The sequence below is a fragment of the Epinephelus moara genome, chromosome 21 (assembly GCF_006386435.1).
Source record: "Epinephelus moara isolate mb chromosome 21, YSFRI_EMoa_1.0, whole genome shotgun sequence".
NCBI classification, from domain to species: domain Eukaryota; kingdom Metazoa; phylum Chordata; class Actinopteri; order Perciformes; family Serranidae; genus Epinephelus; species Epinephelus moara.
Genome location: NC_065526.1, coordinates 37,893,561 through 37,913,620, shown reverse-complemented (window position 1 = coordinate 37,913,620; position 20,060 = coordinate 37,893,561). Strand labels below are relative to the sequence as shown.

The 20,060-nt window shown below is 39.5% G+C and overlaps 1 protein-coding gene across 1 annotated transcript in view; it reads right to left on the bottom strand.

Moving 5' to 3' along the window:
* The window catches only part of LOC126408962 (potassium voltage-gated channel subfamily B member 2-like), a 42,584-nt gene extending 23,863 nt beyond the window's left edge, over positions 1-18,721 (bottom strand). Inside the window, exons 1-2 of the mRNA XM_050074785.1 lie at positions 18,685-18,721; positions 14,529-15,306 (exon numbers count right to left, since the gene is read on the bottom strand). Coding sequence (XP_049930742.1) covers positions 14,529-15,113 — 585 coding nt within the window. The 5' untranslated portion in view covers positions 15,114-15,306; positions 18,685-18,721. The remainder of the gene's footprint in view (positions 1-14,528; positions 15,307-18,684) is intronic.
* Positions 18,722-20,060: the final 1,339 nt, after the last annotated feature.

Below are 20,060 nucleotides of genomic sequence, written 5' to 3'. Positions count from 1 at the left end.
AGTAAATAGGGAAAAGAAAAAACTATTATAGGGAGAGCGCACTAAAATGTCCTTTACACCCTTAAGCTAAAAACAGAATATGGCTGGGTCTTGGAGAACACCACATCCATACCAGCAGAACCAGGGAGACCAGCCTTTGTTCTGGCACCAGAAGCAGGGACCACGTGTGATGAGACCCCCTTGCCCTCCACCCTACCCCGGGACCAGCCTTCCACCACCGACCCATCCCCCTGAGGTGCCACTGGACGAGCTCTACAATCAACTCCACACCCCACAGCCAGCGATCCAGACACTGAACCACCCTCCATCGACCAACCTGATCCGCTATCTACTGTCCCGCCCAAACCCAGAACCAGTTGCAGGCCCCGGCTATGCGGGAACCTGCCCAGAATCACTCAACCCAGCTGCCAATACCTCCAGCCAGGGCAGGCAGACCCAGATGGGTCCTGGGCAAGGAGCAGATTGGCCTGTTCTTACGTCGGATTGGACTATTGCTACTCCAGACCCGCAGTACCCCCCCCCCCGTACCAGCCGCCGGACCCAGTACAGCCCCAGACACCCTCCACCTTACAAGCACCATCTGACGATGGTCGTAAGCCAGTATGTTCCCCGGCCTCATCCACAACGACAGAGGACAGCACTGATTATTTACATAGATATTCACCAACCACCCCACCGCCTGTTAAGCCACGTCAGGCTAGCCCACCACCTCGGAATGTGGGTCACCGAGCAGCCGAGCTGCGTAACCAGCTTCATTTTGTTCCCTCGTTGCTTTTTCGCCGGCTGGTGCGTAGCCTTCCCCTCAACCTGCGAAAGAGGCTTCGCAGAGTCCGCCGCGGTACCTACGCAATCAGGAAGGGAGAAAATAAGGGACTGCACAAGGCGCATTTGCATCGACTCGAGCAGCAGGTGCTGGGTCTGCAGGGCCAAGTCCGTGAACTGACTCAGGACAGGGACACCTTGCAGCAGCAACTTAATGCTTATGAGGCCACACAAGAAGAGGTTGACGCGCTAAAGGGTCAGCTGGCAACATACCGACGCTTGCGGATGCCAACCTACGGGTTCGAGGGACTGTAAGGGGACACTGTTGACAACCATGGTGGCTATATATCCTGCCAACTGTAACCTCTATATGTGAAATTATCAGGTACTCTCTGCAGAACATGTTAGTACTAACTGTAGTCACAGTCACTGTATAAGAATGTCATTCTGCACCCTCATGCCAAGATGACATTACTAGGCTAGCTCTTGTTCTCTATGATTTATGTGTGATATATGTGTGATATCTGCTAATGATCTACTGATATAATCACTGGAAAATGAAATTATGTGTGGTGCTAACAAATCTTAAGCTAATGTTATGGGACTATATAGTCCCAGAGGGGGGATATATATATTTTCACCCCTTTTTCTGCGATTTAAAAGTGTTGTGTGGGACTATGGAGCCCCAAAGGGGGGAATGTAGTGTAAAAGTCAAAACCCTCATCAGATACAAATAGTTATATAACCATGTTAGTGTGTAGACTTCTACAAAAACTAATACTGCATTTATACATAATATGCAATGTAACGGTGTGAACTCTTAGTGACATCTCAGTTGTGAACTCTTATTGACTCATATAACCTATCACGCGCTGTGTAATGATATAATGCACCAACCTACACTCACATGATGTTGTGAACTTACAGTGACACTCATACAAGTTACCACGTGCTGTGTGAAAGAAGATAGAACACTCACTTGATTGTACTGCCTAATGCACTTAAGAGTTATATTACACTCACTTGATTGTACGGCCTAATGCACTTAAGAGTTATATTACACGGGAAAGGTCACACACACACACTCAAATGATTGTATTACTTAATGTACATGTAATGAGTCATATTACACGGAAGCACGAGGGACTGTAGCATGTGAGTCCCCAGAGATCACATGTTTTTAAAAAATAGAGTGAGAGCGATTCCGGAAATACTGGTGGCAGATTCCAGTTTGAGCCGGAACAAAGGCAAAGTCTGCTACCAGTAAAAACGGATCGAAATGGGAAGGACTACAGAAATGGGTGGAGATCTCTTCGACCTCCACCAGCATATAAGCCAGAGCACCGAAAGCAGATTTTCAGTCGTCCTCCGGAGGCTGACTCATGAGTTTGTCTGTGTTGTTGCCTGTGAACACAATAAACTCGATTGCATCAGATTCTGCCTATCTCCAGTGCTTTTTTAAGTACCTGCCAGCCGAACCTAAGATACTGAATTGACAACAGAAGACATTTTAGAAGAAACAAGGAGGACAGTATCGGGAGCCGTCAGGCCCAATTCCAGGCACCGATTTTTGTCACTTCAATTGCTTGCTTGATTTGTTTGAGTTGTATGTTAACGAAGCAGAAAGCTTAAAAATTTAGGTTCAACATGAAGTTTAAAGATAAAATATAGAAAGAAAAAAGGGGTAGGACTAGATAAGTTCACACGTCCTTCCTGCTCCTTTTCGGACGTGAAATATGCAAATATGTTTCCAAGTTGTATTTCTTTCTTTGATTGTGTTTTTTTTTTTTTTTTTGTTCTTGTTTTCTTTGGTTTGTCTTTGTGACTTGCTGAATGGCTGACCTTTATTTTATGCAACTTGATGTCACAACGCTACTCTTACACGTCACGGGAGGGACAGGTTCATGGTGCCAAGCTAAAACCCCTGATATAACATGAAACCCCAAAAAACTTAACTCTTTTTGCTTTCAAAATGCAGCAATAAATTGTATAAAAACGAAAAGGACTCGTATGGTTAGTTTAACTCAACAACTTTAGTGTAATTAAATTAAATCAAACTCAAATTAACACGCGTCCGGCTCAGACAATTCACTCAATTAACACAGCGCGTCACGCCGATACAGAAAACAAATATCCCCCACTGTGCATTTACCGCTTGTTTATTAATTCCAGTCACTTTTTATGTGTGTGAGATCCTGCTTGTGTGTGCGTGCACCTTGAATATCATATGTGAGGCTATTTCATAACTAAAATGGTGGTGAAAATATTTAACTTTGCTAGACGGCATTTCTCTGAGCCATTTGTTAAAGGAAATAATTTATTTGCTGTGGAAAGAAGGCAACATAATGCGGAATTATAGGTTAAACAATCTTTGCTTCTTTTAATTTAGTTTGGATAACAGTAGTAGCCTAGCAGTACACTGTAAAGAATTGCTGTAAATTTACAGCAAGACTTCAACAGTATTAAGGTGTTTTTTAAAAATACCGTGCTTTACTGTTAATATTAAAGAAAATCTGTTACATCACAGTCCATTCACTGTTTTTTAACAGAACTGTAATGTATTCCTAAAATACAGCACTTTACCATTAAAGTATCTTAACTAACACTATCATGCAGTATTTTGGGCATTCTGGGAAGAGCATTGCCTGAGCTGCACATGTGAAGCTAGATACCCACCATTCCTGATCCATCCCCATCTTACTAATTATTTGGTGAGTATAGCAATTTTATTTGATTGTTTTATATTATATATTTATATTATTGTTTTATTTGATTTGATTGCATTGATATTACTGCATGTGCACATTATACTATAGAAGGATTTACCAGCTAGCTAAATTTTGATGATTAGATGATTAATCGAACAACACAAGGAGGAGCACATTTTAATTTCTAATAAGTTAACGTGTGTTGACACCTGCATTTTGCCAGTGAATTCATGAAACTTTATGCCTTGTGTAAACATTTTACCATCTATATAAGTCACTTCAACGGTTGAATTAGGCTAATATTTTGCAAGACTACAGTGCATGCTAATTATTGTGTGTCACAGTGCAGATTCAAATAAAGACAAGATTATTTTCAAGATAATTATTGGATGACAAATTAAGTACTGAAGAATATTTGCTTTGCTGTAACCGTGACTGTTTCTCCACCTTGTGTTGTGCAAGGGACTGTTCATTTGTATTTAGATTGATTTTTGACACATTTCTCTGATATTGCAGATGCAGTAGATGACTTTACTGCTGCCCTACTGATCATAGTAAGTAGCATACTTGCATGTTCATCACATGACACAATTAATCAGTTAATTTTTCAGATATCAAACACTAAAATAAGCAACTATCAGGTGGACTGGCAAAAGGAGCTATTTTTTTCTTTCTTGCTTCACAGTTTTACAACTGTAGTTTACTGTATATTGAACCACAACAGTCAAGTCTGTTCGGCTTGCAATGATGTTTTCTTGTCAGATCTGTGGACATCAGTCTAGCACCTCAGTGGCCTATTTGAGACATATGAAAATTGACAACAATATACCCAATTTAGTACTGCAGTGTTGTATGCCTAATTGCCAAAGGACCTTTCTAAAATGTGCAGGTCTAAAAGCACATCTATACAGAAAACACAAGAAATGTGTGATTGAGCCCAGATTGAATATTTCAGTGGACCTGACATGCCATGTTGACTTCTGCATTGCCAAATGTGATTCCTTGACTGAGTTCTATTCTCATCTTAAAGGGCACATCAAAGAAGGACGGACAGTTGCATGTCCTTTTAAGCAATTTGATAAGGCATTTACTGTGATATCTACATTTACTTCTCATTTGACCAGAAAACACAAAGACAGTGGAGAGGGAAATTTGATAGAGTCTATCATTGCCATTCTGCCATTCTTTCTCTGATGTTGTGTTCTGTTTCTGAAACTACACATAAACTGTTTGGATGTTTCAGGTTGGAATGTTATGGTTGGTTGACATTTTTTCATTATGATAGGAGTGAATGAGGGGCACAAATGTTAATTTTGTATGTGAGAAATATTACAAGTTGTTTTGGAGCTGATTTCTCTCTCTCTGTCTCTGTCTCTGTCTCTGTCTCTCTCTCTCTCACACACACACACACACACACACACACACACACACACATGCAGACACACACACACACGCAGACACACACACAAACTCACACACACACCACACACAGGCACACACACACACACACACACACACACGGCTACCTATAGGCTGGATTGAGAAACCTGGTGTCTTCGAGTGAGCCGTAACTCTCAATGTTCTTGGACTTCCACACTAACAGTAACTACAGTTTTGTAACATGTACTGTATAGTGATGTTCATTATACTGTTATTTTTTTATTTGAACTGTTTTGCACAGACATTATATTTATACACACACACCACACACACACACACACACACACACACGGCTACCTATGCTGGATTGAGAAACCTGGTGTCTTCGAGTGAGCCGTAACTCTACTGCCAATGTTCTTGGACTTCCACACTAACAGTAACTTGTAACATGTACTGTATAGTGATGTTCATTATAGTGTTATTTTTATATTTGAACTGTTTTGCACAGACATTTAATTTAACATTCCTTCATTTAACATGCAATTGTTCTGCATGTTTTTGTTTTTGCATTCAAATAAAAAGTGAAGTGCAATAAGAAGCTGTGAAGCTTTTTCTCTTACATTGTAATCACAGGATTGAAAAATCAGTAGGTTAATTTTATTACAGACATTTAATTTAACATTCCTTCATTTAACATGCAATTGTTCTGCATGTTTTTGTTTTTGCATGTCAACTACATTCAAATAAAAAGTGAAGTGCAATAAGAAGCTGCAAAGCTTTTTCTCTTACATTGTAATCACAGGATTGAAAAATCAGTAGGTTAATTTTATTATGGTTTTATTATGACAAACAGAGATTTTGTGAAACCTACAATCAGTGACGTCTATTAACATGTTTTTCTTAACAAAAGTGTCTTTAATTGTATGCAATCGTATGACTATTCATGTCTTAATTTAGTTTTTTTTTTAAATAGTTTATTAAAATGTATAAATAATACAAACTAAATAGCCATTTAATTGTAAAATACTGTGAAAGTAATTTTAAAAACCAGTTCATACTGTATTTTTCATGAACAGTACAAAACTGTAAATTGAGTGACAGTAAAAAGATGTTAATTTTACAGTAACATAATGGCAACCCAGCTGCCAGTTGTTTACTGTTTTTTTACAGGAAAATTTCTAACAGTGTAGTTGCCAGTAAAGTCATTTTGCAAAAAAACATTTCATGGTTCCAGCTTTTCATATAAATGTATGAAGACTTGTTGCTTTTCCTTTAAATCATTTAAATTATTTTGATTTATGACATTTATTAAACTTTTCTGTACTTTGAATACTTCAACATATTTTCCCAGATTGTACTTCAGTAACATTTTCAATGCAGAGCTTTTACTAGTAACAAAGTATTTTACAGTGTGGTATTAGTACTTTTAAAAAAAATCTAAATGCTTCCTCCACCACTGCAGCTGACACACACTGGTTTTTGGTTTTCCTGTAACACCAGTATTTACTTACTTTAAGTTTATTTAACAGTACATCAGTTTCGCTACTGCTGTAGTGCTTCTTCTTACAGCCTTTTTTGGTGGCATCTATCCAGTCTTGGGCATTTGCCAAAGTCTTTGCATACGGCACAACACCTGCCCTTAAATAGTGTTTAGGGGGTGTTACTAATGCTAATAGGTGACTTTTTGTCTAGTGGGGCTCATCATTCAGCACACCAGGGTCAGAGCAGATTTGGACTGTTAAGAATGTTTGGTGCATCTGGAGTTGACTCCTCTTATTTTTCTCTTAACACAAACTTAGAGGTGAAATGTGAGAAATTTAGGAGAATGTTGCTGCATGAGGCCCAATGCTAAGAAATGCTAAAAACTAAGGATATCAAGCTTATCTCATGTGGAGAACAGACACAATAATGCCATGTTTTTAGACTGCCCCATCTTATCAGATGGGGAAATTCTAGATGACTTGTTATTCTGTACAGTTTTAGGTTTTTTTTTATGTTCGGGTAGTTCACTTTTTTCTACTTTGTTCAATTTTTGAATTATAGGGTTAAAAATGTTCCGCTGATGACTGTAAGACTACCCTCTCTGTGGGCAGGTGCAGTCTGTGACTTACAGTAATTGCATAGTTTGGACCCTTTTTCACACTGGATGAAAAAAAAGGTGATATTGTCATTGGATAAAAGATTTTATTGCACTGTGTTCTTAATTCTCCCCTTCCTCCCTTCTGCAGGTCAGACAGTGGACAGGACAGACTATCCAACCTGCCAACAGTTAGTCTATTTGCAGAAGCAGCAGTACTGGTAAAAGCCCCAAAGGAGATTAAGCTATACTCCTAAGTCAAACTCTGTGTGTGTGTGTGTGTGTGTGTGTGTGTGTGTGTGTGTGTGTGTGTGTGTGTGTGTGTGTGTGTGTGTGTGTGTGTGTGNGTGTGTGTGTGTGTGTGTGTGCGTGTGCGTGTGTTTGTGTGTGTAAATTTCAAACTGTGTACAGGATGAGATAATATACATGTCTGATCTTGTTATGCTCTATAATATTTTTGGAGCAGTTGTAAAATTACTAACATGTCTAGCCAGCAGCATTCAACACATTTGACCGACTGTTTGAGAGGAGAAACGAAACGGAAATGAAACAATCCTGTTTGTGTGTGTGAGACTCACTACAAAGGATAGCGAACATGTCAAAAAATATAATCAGAGCCAAAAATAAGAAGATTACACGGATTATGTAAAGTGTAGGAAACTAATCTCTATTATTGGAACATTTAATATTCATATTATCCAATAACACTCAAAACTATCATAGGTAGTTGTCCATCTGGACTCTGAACTGTGTGTGTGCGTGTGTGTGTGTGTGTGTGTGTTTGCTGCACCATGTTTTCTAAATGGCCAGGTCATGCTTCTATTCTAATCAGAGGTAGCACTGAGCTGTATATGTCACCAGGAAGAGGCCCTCCTATTGGCTGAGAGCTGAGCTGCATCACTGCTGCGATAGAGTGACACACGGCTGGTGTCAGTGCACAGAGGCCTAAGCAGCTTCCCTACTGCTGACGCTACGGTTCCAACACGGTCACATGGACCTATGAAGGCCAGCACTGTTGTATTTATAGAGCGATCAGCTACCTGGAAACTGGACTTTTATTGTCAAAGATATACTCCATATGCATGCCATATGTCTTGTTACAATTTACATGACTCTCTGTTTGCTGCTATTGTTATCCATATTGTCAGATACGGGGGTTTTCTATGATTCACAAGACTCCTATGAACAGCAGAAACACACAAGCTCTAAAAATTTCTTTAAAAAGTTTAACAATAAAATTTTGAATTACACAATTTAGCACCACTGACTTTTGAAAATGTGCCTGTCTGGCAGTTGTTTCACTCAGCCTGCATGGCTGAAAAATAAATTAAACACAGAAGTGCCAAAAACTGCAGTTCTTCCAATGGTCACTTGAAGCTGGCTCCAAGAGTGAGTCAATCCCAAAGATTGTATATAGTGGATGTAGCCACTGTGACATCTCCTTTTCGTTTGTGGACCACCATGTTAAAATGCCCAACTCTACAGGAGAAATAAACATGTTTGCAGCTTGGTAACTTTGGTTTCAATAGCAAATTTCTCCCTTCATGACAACCGTACAGGGGGTGAATTTTTCTATAACTCACCCGTTTAGTGACAGGTGGGTGCTGGCCACTGAGAAGTCACCACCACAGCTACTAAACTATTACTGCTAAACATTGGTTAGGTACTGTAACCATGGCTTAACACCAGATTGACAAAGTATAGACGTAGCAGGAGCTGTTGTCATATCAGTGTTTATTAAAGTTAACTGTAAAGTTTTAGTTGTCTAAAAAGTCTTGTTCAGCATTTGGTTTTACTAAAGACCATATAAGGCCCCGATCACACAGAAAGTGTTTTATCAGCTGGGATGTTTTTTTTGTAATTGTTTTTAATAAGAATGAAGTTTGATCAGGGCTTAAGGAGGCACATAGTCATTTTCTTTCAGTGAGCACATTTTGTTTAGATGGTTTTCAGAAACTCTTTTGGCTAGTAGAAATAAGCATTAGCATTATCATAGTTAACTATAGCTGTAAATGCACCATACTAACCAAGAAAACAGTTAGCGTTACGGTTATCTCCCCATCTCGGCTCCAAAAATGCGAGATTGGAACACCCAAAATGCCATCTTGACGCTTCAAAACAGGGGTCCATCAACCAATGAGTGACATCATGGCAGCTGCATACATTATTGTATACAGTCTATGGTATTACCACACAGGTTTCTCTGCAAGTTCATATTCATAGTAAAATTAAGTCAGCTTTAGTAAATGGGTAAATCTGCAGCCTTCATATGTGCAATAATTAATATCATTGATTTAACTAATGTAACTGTATAACTATCAGATACAAAGTATCAATTCTTTCGTTTGGACTTAAATGATTTAAAAGTAGCCACAAAGAAATCAGATCTCTGACAGCCTGGAAGCTTACATCAGTGTCACACAGATTTCAAACTTCCATGCTGGTTTTTCTTATGTTGAATCAGCCGTTAAAGGGCCGACTCTGAGCTCTAAAGATAATCAGGTCCTGTGTGAATCTAGCTGATTAAACCCAAAGCTCTGAACAGTCTCTCCTCCTGCTGCTGACAGTGCAGTTGGCCTGGACTGTTCTCCAGTCAGTCAGCTGGAAACAGGGAATCAATTAACAATATCAGCCGCCCTCCACTTGCTTCTGTGTATGTGTCCCTTTGCCCCAGCTAATTTACACTGCTGAACACTTTTCTTTACATGAGGTTCTGCCAACAAAAGTAACAAATTGTTGGTCTATGACATCACGCACAGAGACATGTCAACCTTGCTGACCTCCACTCATTGTTTGCCCCTCATAAGGAACACACTTTGACACTGACGAGTGTCATCTTACTACAGGTAACTCTCCTCTCCTCTCCTCTCCTCTCCTCTCCTCTCCTCTCCTCTCCTCTCCTCTCCTCTCCTCTAAAAACATTCAGACAAAAATAATAAAAAATACAGACAACGTATCAAACGTCCCAATTGGGACCATAACACACTGGACCACTGCTGCACCATAATAAAGGATGCCCATTGCTCTGTTCTCCGTGCAGCCTTGGGACTCTCTGATCACTGTCTGGTTCATCTTCTTCTGACTTACAGGCAGAAACTAAAATCTGTTAAGCCTGTGGTAAAGACTGTGAAGAGATGGACCAACAAGGCAAAGCTGGACTTACAGGCCTGCTTTCACTGCACTGACTCAAGTGTTATAGTGCAGCTACAGGACAGGATGAACTCTCTGACACTGTGACATCTTACATCAGTTTTTGTGAGGATGTGTGCCGGCAAAAACCTTCAGACAGCTCTGTCAAGCTAAGGAGGAGGCCTGCAGAACTGGGGACAGACTACTTTACAACCAGGCCAAAAACACATTGACAAAAGAGATCAAAGTAACGAAGAGGAGTTACCCTGAAAAGCCCAAACACTGGTTTCAGCCAACGACCATCATTGTGAAGGAACCTGCAGGACATCCCCAGCTGCAGGAAACCCTCCCCCAACACTTTTAATACAAATGAGCTTAAATCTATTGTAGTGTTCTCAGGTCTGAAACAGAAACATTCCCATATACTCAGAACATTCCCTCACACTGTAAAAAGAAACTATTTGTTTTAACTTAAAAAGTAAGTATGCGGGCTGCCTTAATTTTTGATCTGAATTTGAGAAGGAAAATTGAATCATTACAAAACTATCTCAATTTGTTCAGTCAACTTGAAAATTTTAAGGCAACCAAGACACTAATGATTTTAAGTTAAAACAAATACCTTCTTTTTACAGTGTGGGTGCTCTCAGTGTCATCTAGAACTTCACTGCCATTCACCATTCATATTCTATGGAGCAGCTCCAGAATTTATTCTCTATGACATCACAGATTTGAGTTTTAATAATGATATGAATAATAATAATGAGCAATTTTGGGTAGAATAAGTGTCAGTTTCCATCGCACTAGTTGTGCTTTAGGGTATTCTGAATGGGGTATCCCTAGCAATAATCCTGTCCGTTTTCTGCACATACATCACAGTGTGGTTTGGATCTGCTACCAAACAGAGGAGAAGCAGACTACAGTGGACAGTCAGAACTCTAGAAAAAATAATTGGTGCCAGTCTGCCCTCCATCCAAGACTTGTGCATTTCCAGAGTAAGGAAACAGGCAGGTAATCTTGCTGCAGACCCTTCTCCACCTAGACACAACCTGTTTCAACTCCTCCCCTCTGGTAGGCCCAAATTACCAGGCACAAGAGCAATTTCTTTCCACGTGGCATCAGTCTAACGAACGGTTAACACCCTTCGTTTACTGTAAAAATCCCTGTAACACCAAATATCCACTGGACTTCAGTGTGCCTGTAAATGCCATATCTTTTACAGTTTATACACACTATTTTTAACATGTAAATATCACCACTCTCAATATAGATATAAGTAGGCTGCACATCCAACTACCAAAACACCAGAGTCAAATTCCATGTGTGTGTACACACTGACATGGCCATTAAAGCTGGTTCTGATAAAGATTTACCATCAGTAGTGTATGAAAATTATTATTACAAATGCCCACTGCTGTCACATCATTAGTACTGGACTAATGCTCTGCTTGGATTGTGTGTTTAGGAGCTGTCTATCTGCTGTCTGTCTGCTCTGCTGCAGACAATAAAACCAGCTCAGTAAGCTCACTGTGGGAAACAAACTGTCAAATGATTGTGTTTAAGCTTAATGTGTACTGCTACACAAAGCTTCTTCATTTGACAGACTAAGTGCAGCAGCTTGTAGTAAACATGATCATCTGCACAGAAATGTATTATGTTAGTTTTTCATTAGATGAAAAAAATAAGAAGAATTGGACCACACAGACTCTGCCATGACCAGCAGAAACCTGAGCAAGTCTTTACCCTCATAAAACACATTAACCTACCCCAAACAATGGAAACTAAAGATTTCACAGTAATTTTGAAAAGAAAAATTTATAAGTAACAAAATCCAGTTCCTTCTTTTCTGCAGGATTTGATATAAAAATTGTGTATTTTGTATGAGCACACACACCTATGTCTAAACACACAATTGAAAGCTGGCATGTCATAAAGCCTTAAAGGCGCTGTATGTAAGAATGTGGCCAAAACGGTTACTGCCGCTAATGCTATGTACCGGGACACTGCTAATGCTGCTTGCTGTGCTGCTGTAGCTCAGTCGTAACTGTAACTGATGCTGAGACTCTACTGACTGCGTGACTGGTAGACGGCGGTGGGAGGCCAAAACACAAATTCAAAACATAAACATGATTTGCGGACCGTAAAAATTTTTTTAAATGCGAATATTCTGGCTGTACTATTGTTGTCGGTGAGATCAGTATGTTATATGAACATTATTCCTTAGTCTATGTGACATATTAGGAGGATCTGTCGACTATTTGCTTTAGATTTCTTACATATAGCTTCTTTAAGTGTGGGTGGGATTATCAGCAACACTCAACCTCTTATCTTCTATTAAACTCTATGTATAAACTGTGGTGTAATAAAGAATAGATTTGTGTAAGAGCTTGTTACTGATGCATCAGACTCTCTTATTATAACTGAGTATAACTGATAAAGGCAAGACAGCCATTGGTACTTCCTCAGTGGCACCCAACTTTGGGTTTTGATCTCCAAAGAGAAAGATATTAGTGGGATTTCTTTTCTTTTTTTCTTTTTTTTTAATGTTGTATTCATTTGTGTTGCAATTTGGGTGACTTGACCCTTTAAATATAAAATCCCCACCACCTATCCACTAGTGAGCACCAGGACAGAGCACAGGAGAAAATGCCACGGTAATCCCTTATCCTCCTCCCCTCAGTGTCTGTACTTTGCAGGTGAAGGAGGATTATGGTCCTGATAGCTCCCTAATGGCCTCTGATGCCTCTTCATGGAGCTGCACGAGGCTAAGTATAAAGGCAGGTAGAGCAGAGCACCAGGAAACAGAACTGAGGTCACAATCCAGGAGTGACTGGGACTTAACACTACTACCTTTTACAGTTTACAGATCTACACTGTGGGTCCAACATGCAAAAACAACTAAATCCTGCTTATTAGTGGGGAATGACTAAGTCTGTGTTGTGTTGGAACTTATTTATGCAATTAATTCCATCCAAGTTAAAGGGGGGCCCTGATTACTGCTCCTGCTGTTATTTGTTTTAAAAATGACAGTGGGAAAAAGTGGTGTATGGAAGCAAATGAGAGCCAAAAGTATTTAAATCTTAACAGCCACTGAATACTTAATTATTGAAATTTAAACACCACTGAATTCATAACATTGATATATATATATATATATATATATATATATATATATATATATATATATATATATATAATTTATATATATTTACGTTTAAGATTTTTTTTTTTTCAGTGGGAATTTTCAGATCACAGTTTAANTTGATAAAATATATATATATATATATATATATATATATATATATATATATATATATATAATTTATGTATATTTACTTTTAAGATTTTTTTTTTTTCAGTGGGAATTTTCAGATCACAGTTTAACCTATTTGATATAATTAGCCCGACTCTATGTTTTCCTTGATTCTCAAACTTTGGGTTTTTTTTGGTCTGAATTTGTGAGCATTAAAAAAAATTCAAATTTTGATGCTACAAATCAAGAAATTTCATATTTTAATTTCAAAGTGGTGAATTTCGAACAAATAGAACCAGATATGTGGTTTTTAAAGTAAAATATTTCAATGTTATGAATTCAGTGGTGTCTAAATTTAAAAATTATGTCTCTTATTTGATTCCATAAATGTTAGGACATGTGTGTAGCTTTGCTGAATGTAGTCAGAAACAGAAGTCACTTCCAAAGTAAAAAAAAAAAAAAATGGAAAAATGCACCACAGTTACTGGATGTTGTTCCTATAACCTCAGTTCAGTCAGTAGGTGAATACGTCTCTTTAACTGGGCACTCCAGTAATTACGTATTTCACTTCATAAACCTAAGGCACTCACAAGACAGAGTAAAAACGAAGAATAGTCATGTCTTGGTAACAAGATGTAACAGCAATTTTACAGTAGCTGGTTAGAGTCAAGATAAGGAGTCGCACTTTGTTCTGCGTCTTGTCTTTTTGTGTCTCCTTCCTTCATCAGAATAAAGGAAGAAAAAAGTTCTTTAAAAAAGAGGGGAAATCTGTGCAGCAAAGGAAGAGATATTCTGACTTTTAGTTTCTGGTATAGATCAAGCTTCAAAAAAATCAACATGGATTCTAAATTCCCACAATGCAACTAACATAATACATTTGTCTCCAAGCCTGAGGTCAGATAACCCTGATGACAACACATTTTATTTTCTCAGGCTTGACCCAAGCTCCTCCAGAGACACAGAAGACATTATACAACTTTTTTCACATACTGAACCATGACCACCTCATCTTTAGACTGTCACTATGTAAGGAGCTCCTCTCAATAAACAACAAACTGACTTTGTCTGTTTATCATTCCACGGTGAGGAACCATGAACTAGAAAATGCTTTTATTTTAGCCTGGACACTTTAATGCCAAAGGATGATAAACTAGGGTTCATTTTTAGAGTGTAATTTTCCTTTACCAATATGTCAGTGTAGTGTGTGTGCAGCTGTTGTTACCTTTGCAGCCACAGATGAGCTGGGTTTCTCCAGCAGATCCCACAGCTTCTGTCTCTTGTCAGGACAGCAGCCGTGCTCGGCCTCGTCCCCGTCCTTCTCCCTCAGTGTCTCTGCCTCCCTCCTCAGCTCCTCATTCATCTGCTCCTTCTTCTGGTGGTACCGCGCCTGGCAGCACGACTCCAGGTAGATCTCATCGATTCCCCAGTAGTCCAGCTCCTGGCCAAAAGAGAGGGCGCACATCTCCTCCATCATGTGCAGCTTCCCAGTTCTGTAGAAGTTGAGGATGGAGGAGAAGGCCACTGGGTGCCGGTCAAAGAAGTACTCATTCTCACTGAGGCTGTAGTCATCACAGATCTCCAACAGTGACTCATGGGTGTTGCAGTCTCTTAGCCGTCCCAGACGGGTTCTGGGCAGCCGGTCCAGTGTTCTCCACAGGACTTCATGTGTGAGACCTCCAACATTAAGCCTGACCCGCCGAGAGCGGGCCTTAATGCGGATGATGTCAATGGGCTCAGGGGGGAGCACTGGACCTGCGGCGGGCCGCGGGGTGACTTTGGGTGTGCTGAAGGTTACTCTGTCTGTCATGGTTGCGCTGCGTGTGCTGCTGTCTTACTGTCGGAGTGGGTTTCCTCAAACAGGTTGCAGTGGTGTGTGTGAGTGTCTGGAGCCTGTGAGGCTCAAAGAGATGATGATGGTGGTCGGTTGGGGGAAAGTTGCCCAGACCCACCACGCTCACCTGGCTGTGTTCACACCACTAGACTCCTGGTTAGATCCATGGCTGCAAAAACAAGACATCATATATTATTCAAGTCTGAGCGGAAGTAAATTATATCATACCATTCTTCTAAATTACCTCTGGAGCCTCTTCGATGACCACAAGATGTGCAGCTATCAAACAGCTGTAAAGATAATGAGTTATACAATCACAGTGTCACTGTTGCAGGATTACCTTCAGGGGCCCCGAGGACCAAATGAGATCCTGGCCCTTGCTAATCCTCAGCCATAGACTCATCTTGCCTAAAGCGAAAAACAACTAAATCTGAGCAATTTATGGTTCTATGTCTTGTTCAGGGACACTTGGACATGAGAAGCTGGAAATCACAATACCAACCTTACAATAAATCTTTTCAGTGCAATGTGCTGATGTACATTTACTAGGAACATGAAACATAACCACAAAACTGAATTGACAGAATGTCTTGATTGCAACACAGTGCATCTCTACAGGACAGGGTGTCAACATCACATAATAAAGCAGGGCCCACCTTAAAGCTGCTTTTATAACAAAATAACTCATTGTCATATTTGCTGAAACAGTCACTACTTCCACACAGTACAAAATGAGACAGATAGTCCTCTGCTTCCTGGTATTGCTTCTAATGCCATTACCACATGTGAACGAAAACAACCAATCAGAGCCATGGTAATAACATTATTATTACTGTGATGTTTAACTGTATTCACAATTTTATTGTGAAATTCATGCAGGTAAATATAGGCTAGTAATTTTACAAAAGTACACAGTAATCACAGTATCACAGTAATCCAAGTAATCCAGTGTACATAACTGTAACATAAACTGTGAATTTATAGTTAAATACAGTAATTTTACAGGAACATAGTGTTTTATCACAGTAATGTAATAGGCTTTAACTGTGAGGTTACTACTGAATGTAATATTTTTACAGAAGCATACTGCTACATCACAGTAATATGCAGGCATAACTACTGTGAATGACAGTATACAGCTCTCCTTTCACAATAATTTGCTGTAAAAATAATACAGTAATTTCCCGTGAAAGTGATACGACTAGTAGCCAGTAATTTACTGTAAATATACAAATTTTTTACAGTGTAGGAAGCGCTGATCAAATGTGAATCCAGAGTCTGTTACTGCATTGCCTACTTCTCACCTGAAATGTTTTCAGAAACATATTTGAGTTTACTGTTTAGCTGTAAAATGAGAAAGTCTCTGACTCAGCCACCATGTTGAATACAGTCAAGCTGAAAACTAAGGAGGGCTGCAACTGTATGAGTTTCATGGTACGATAATGGTCTCAGAAAATCTCATGCAGTTGCAGCAGTTTAACGGTATCATGATATTACACAATTTATATTATTATCAGTCAGAATAACAGAGGGGTTATTGTTGCTAAAACAAACGTTTTATTACTATAACTGAAACTTAAAACCATTTTGTTAATGAAAGCATGAGTAAAATAGTCTCCGCTTTGAAAATTGCTAAAATAAAAGGGAGATTATTTATCCAGTTGCATCGTAGATCAACTTTGTTATCACAGCATACCTTAAAACCAGTATATCACTGCAACCCTATAACTAAGCAATACTCACCAGCCAGACCAAATTTCTAATTTTACAGCTAAAGTGTACACTAAAATATGTCTCTGAAAAAATTGAGAAATAGGCAATGCATTAACAAAATCTTGATTAAGGTTTGCTCAATGCTGCAAATGTCATTAAAAGCACACAGAGTAGGAGGAGGAACATGATTTTTTTTACTGACTATCTGTCTCATGTACCTCTGTGTGAATAATCATGACAGTTTGAGGAAATATAACAAGAAGTTATTTTCATAAAAATTCCCAACTGTACCTTTAAGGCTTTAATCATGTCAGCTACTATACTGCCTCTCACTAGACAATATAGAGAAGAAGATGGAGGAAGAAGGGGTCATGGGGACCAAGCAGCTCATTTTTGCCCTTGGGCCCCCTTACGGGTTAATCAGGCCATGCCCACTGAATGCTTACAAAGGGCAGAGCTAGGGAGTGGGTGGACTGGATCGGTCAAATGTGAGAGCACAGCCTGCATGTTCAGAGATTGGAACGGCAGCAGCTATAGATGCCACATCTTTATATTGCACTTTAGAGTCATATCATACACTGTTTGTCTGCATATGCAAGAACTTTCCTGCCAAACTGTACTTGGCTGGCACATACTGTAAATTACAGCTCAATATCTATCTATCTATCTATCTATCTATCTATCTATCTATCTATCTATCTATGGCTTGTTTTCCTTTTTAGATAGGGACTGCTGTTGGAATTAACTGTAACTTACAGGCTGTCTTTGGTTCAGTGAGTAGCAGACACACAACACCAAATCAAAATGGCAAATCTGAGTATCTCCACTGGGAAATATTACATTGTGATGTGTTAGCCCTGATATTAAACCCTGGAGACTCATAAAAAAAAAGGAAACTTTGACATTTTTAATTAGAAAGAATCATCTAATTAAATCGCTGAATACTGAAACTGTATATCCTCAAACATGTTTTCTTATGCAATGAATACCAATAGGAATCCACTCTCCGATAATGGATGGAATCTAAACTGCATTTTTTTTTTCACTCGGAAGCCTCTCTGCTGTTGGACTATAAAGGCTTATGTTGCCATTAGAAGTCCTCTGACTGCGGGACCTTTATCTGATTGTGTAATGGAGTTCCACAAATCCCAGTAGTGGCATTAGGCTTCGTCTCCCCTGGCTCAAGTCTGCCTTAGTTAATTATAGACTGTCTATCTTCTCCTGGGACACTCATAGGACACACGGCTACGTCAGGAACCAAGCTGCTACATCACCACTAAAAATGGGTCTTATCCAGTCCTCCCCCTCCAGAATAAAAGACAGTTCATTTCTGCAACACAAACATCTACATTAATAAACTGACTCTACAGTTTATGTCTCTGCTTCCTTAAACCACGATTCACTTAGCTGTTTTAAAAAACTATTATGTGTATTGTAGATTGCATGGCTGTCTGTTTTTTGTTCCCCCCACTTTCTTTTTTAAAGCAGACCAAATGCAGAGACAGTTGATTCCTGCACAACATAGAATAAAAGTCCAAAGTGAGAGCGTCCAATTCGTTGTCAAGAGATTAAGGAGACTCAGGCTTAATAACCCGCGATTATGCATCTGAGCCCACAGCAAGTTTAAAAAGTACAGCTCCACAGAAAGTGGATACAAAGTATATGTGAACCAGCACAAATCCAAGTAGCCTCGGCTCTATTCCATTTCATCCAATTAACGTCACCAATAGCAGCCTGCCACTGTTATTCATATATATATATATATATTAAATAATAATAATAATAATAATAATACATTAAAGGTGTAAAGTAAAAGAATGTCCATGTGACCCACCTTTGTGGAAATTGCTGATATTTCGGAAAAGCCGAACTCTTGCCCCTTCCAGGAGGTCCCACCATAGCACCCAGTTAGTTATCCCAGCTGCTCCGTCTCCCCTCCGGCCGCTGATTCCTGAAGCCTGCAAGAGCACAGAGACCGCTGGAGATCCACATTTTGGCAAAAAGGAAAAAAAAAAGAAAAGAAATGAATTAATAAATCTGTCAGCACAGGAGAGGAAATGTCCCGGGAAATGCAGCGCGGAGAGCCATGGGGAAACACACAGCAGATAGAGAAAGAGGAGTGTGAAGCAGCTGGGCAAGAGAGAGAGAGAGCGAGAGAGAGCGCTAATTGGATTGAGGCGTTCAGCACCAAGGACAGCTCTATATCAACAGCTTCTTTCCACCTGAACTCCTGCTTACAGCCAAGCTCTATTCATTTCAACACATTAATAATACATCTGTTTTTAAGTCCGTGTAAAGCAAAAATAAATATGTGTAATAAGTTTGTCACACCACAGAAAAATATGTTACTATGCACCAAGCCAAATTTTAATGATTAAAAAGTCGCCAAGTTCAAAATAATTTAAAATAAGCAGTATTCTCTGCTCTGAGATGCTGGGGCGTGTCCGCTGAATGCGCTGTAGCCACGCCCACTTTCAGGAAAGCTGCAGCCTCTTTTAATTGTAACACTACAATGGATGCTCCATCTAGCAGATGGGCTTGTACAGCCAGACATTAACTTCCAGAGCCAGAATCAGATTCGGAGACAGGGGACAGTGACCTGCCTGAAAATCAGCATTATTCTTCTCAGTCTTATTATTATTATTTCAAACAACAGAAAAACTCAGGGGTTCTAGGTCTTATAATGTGTATGGGCGGGGCTTATCCCAAGCTTGCTCCATTGCACCATCGAGCAGTCTTTTAGCCCCGCCCAAAAAATCCAGGACACAAAAACAGTTTAACTGTTTAACAGGAGTTATACTATTGCAGCACACTCTATGCCGTAGCCTACACACATCGCCTACGCTGTTGTGAGCATTTATACTTGTGCTGTGGTGTGTCTTTTTCCAAAACACTAGTCACTACACTAGTGCTGTTAAGTTTAGTTGAATCAAAAACACACCCAAAACACACATAGGCTTTAAAGAGACAATTTCAAACACAAGTTGCTACACAAAGTGGCTTCACTACAACTCTCAACATTCACAGACAAACACCTGTCTTTATCCGAACACATTTTCCCCACAAATACAACATGCTAACGTTATTAGCACAAGCCTATGGTATTTTACATTGTATAAATTAGCCTACTAGCTAGCGAACTTTTCCTCTTCTCGTAGGTTATGAAACCAGGGACAACAGCAACATTTAACAAAGGTAACATTACAAAAT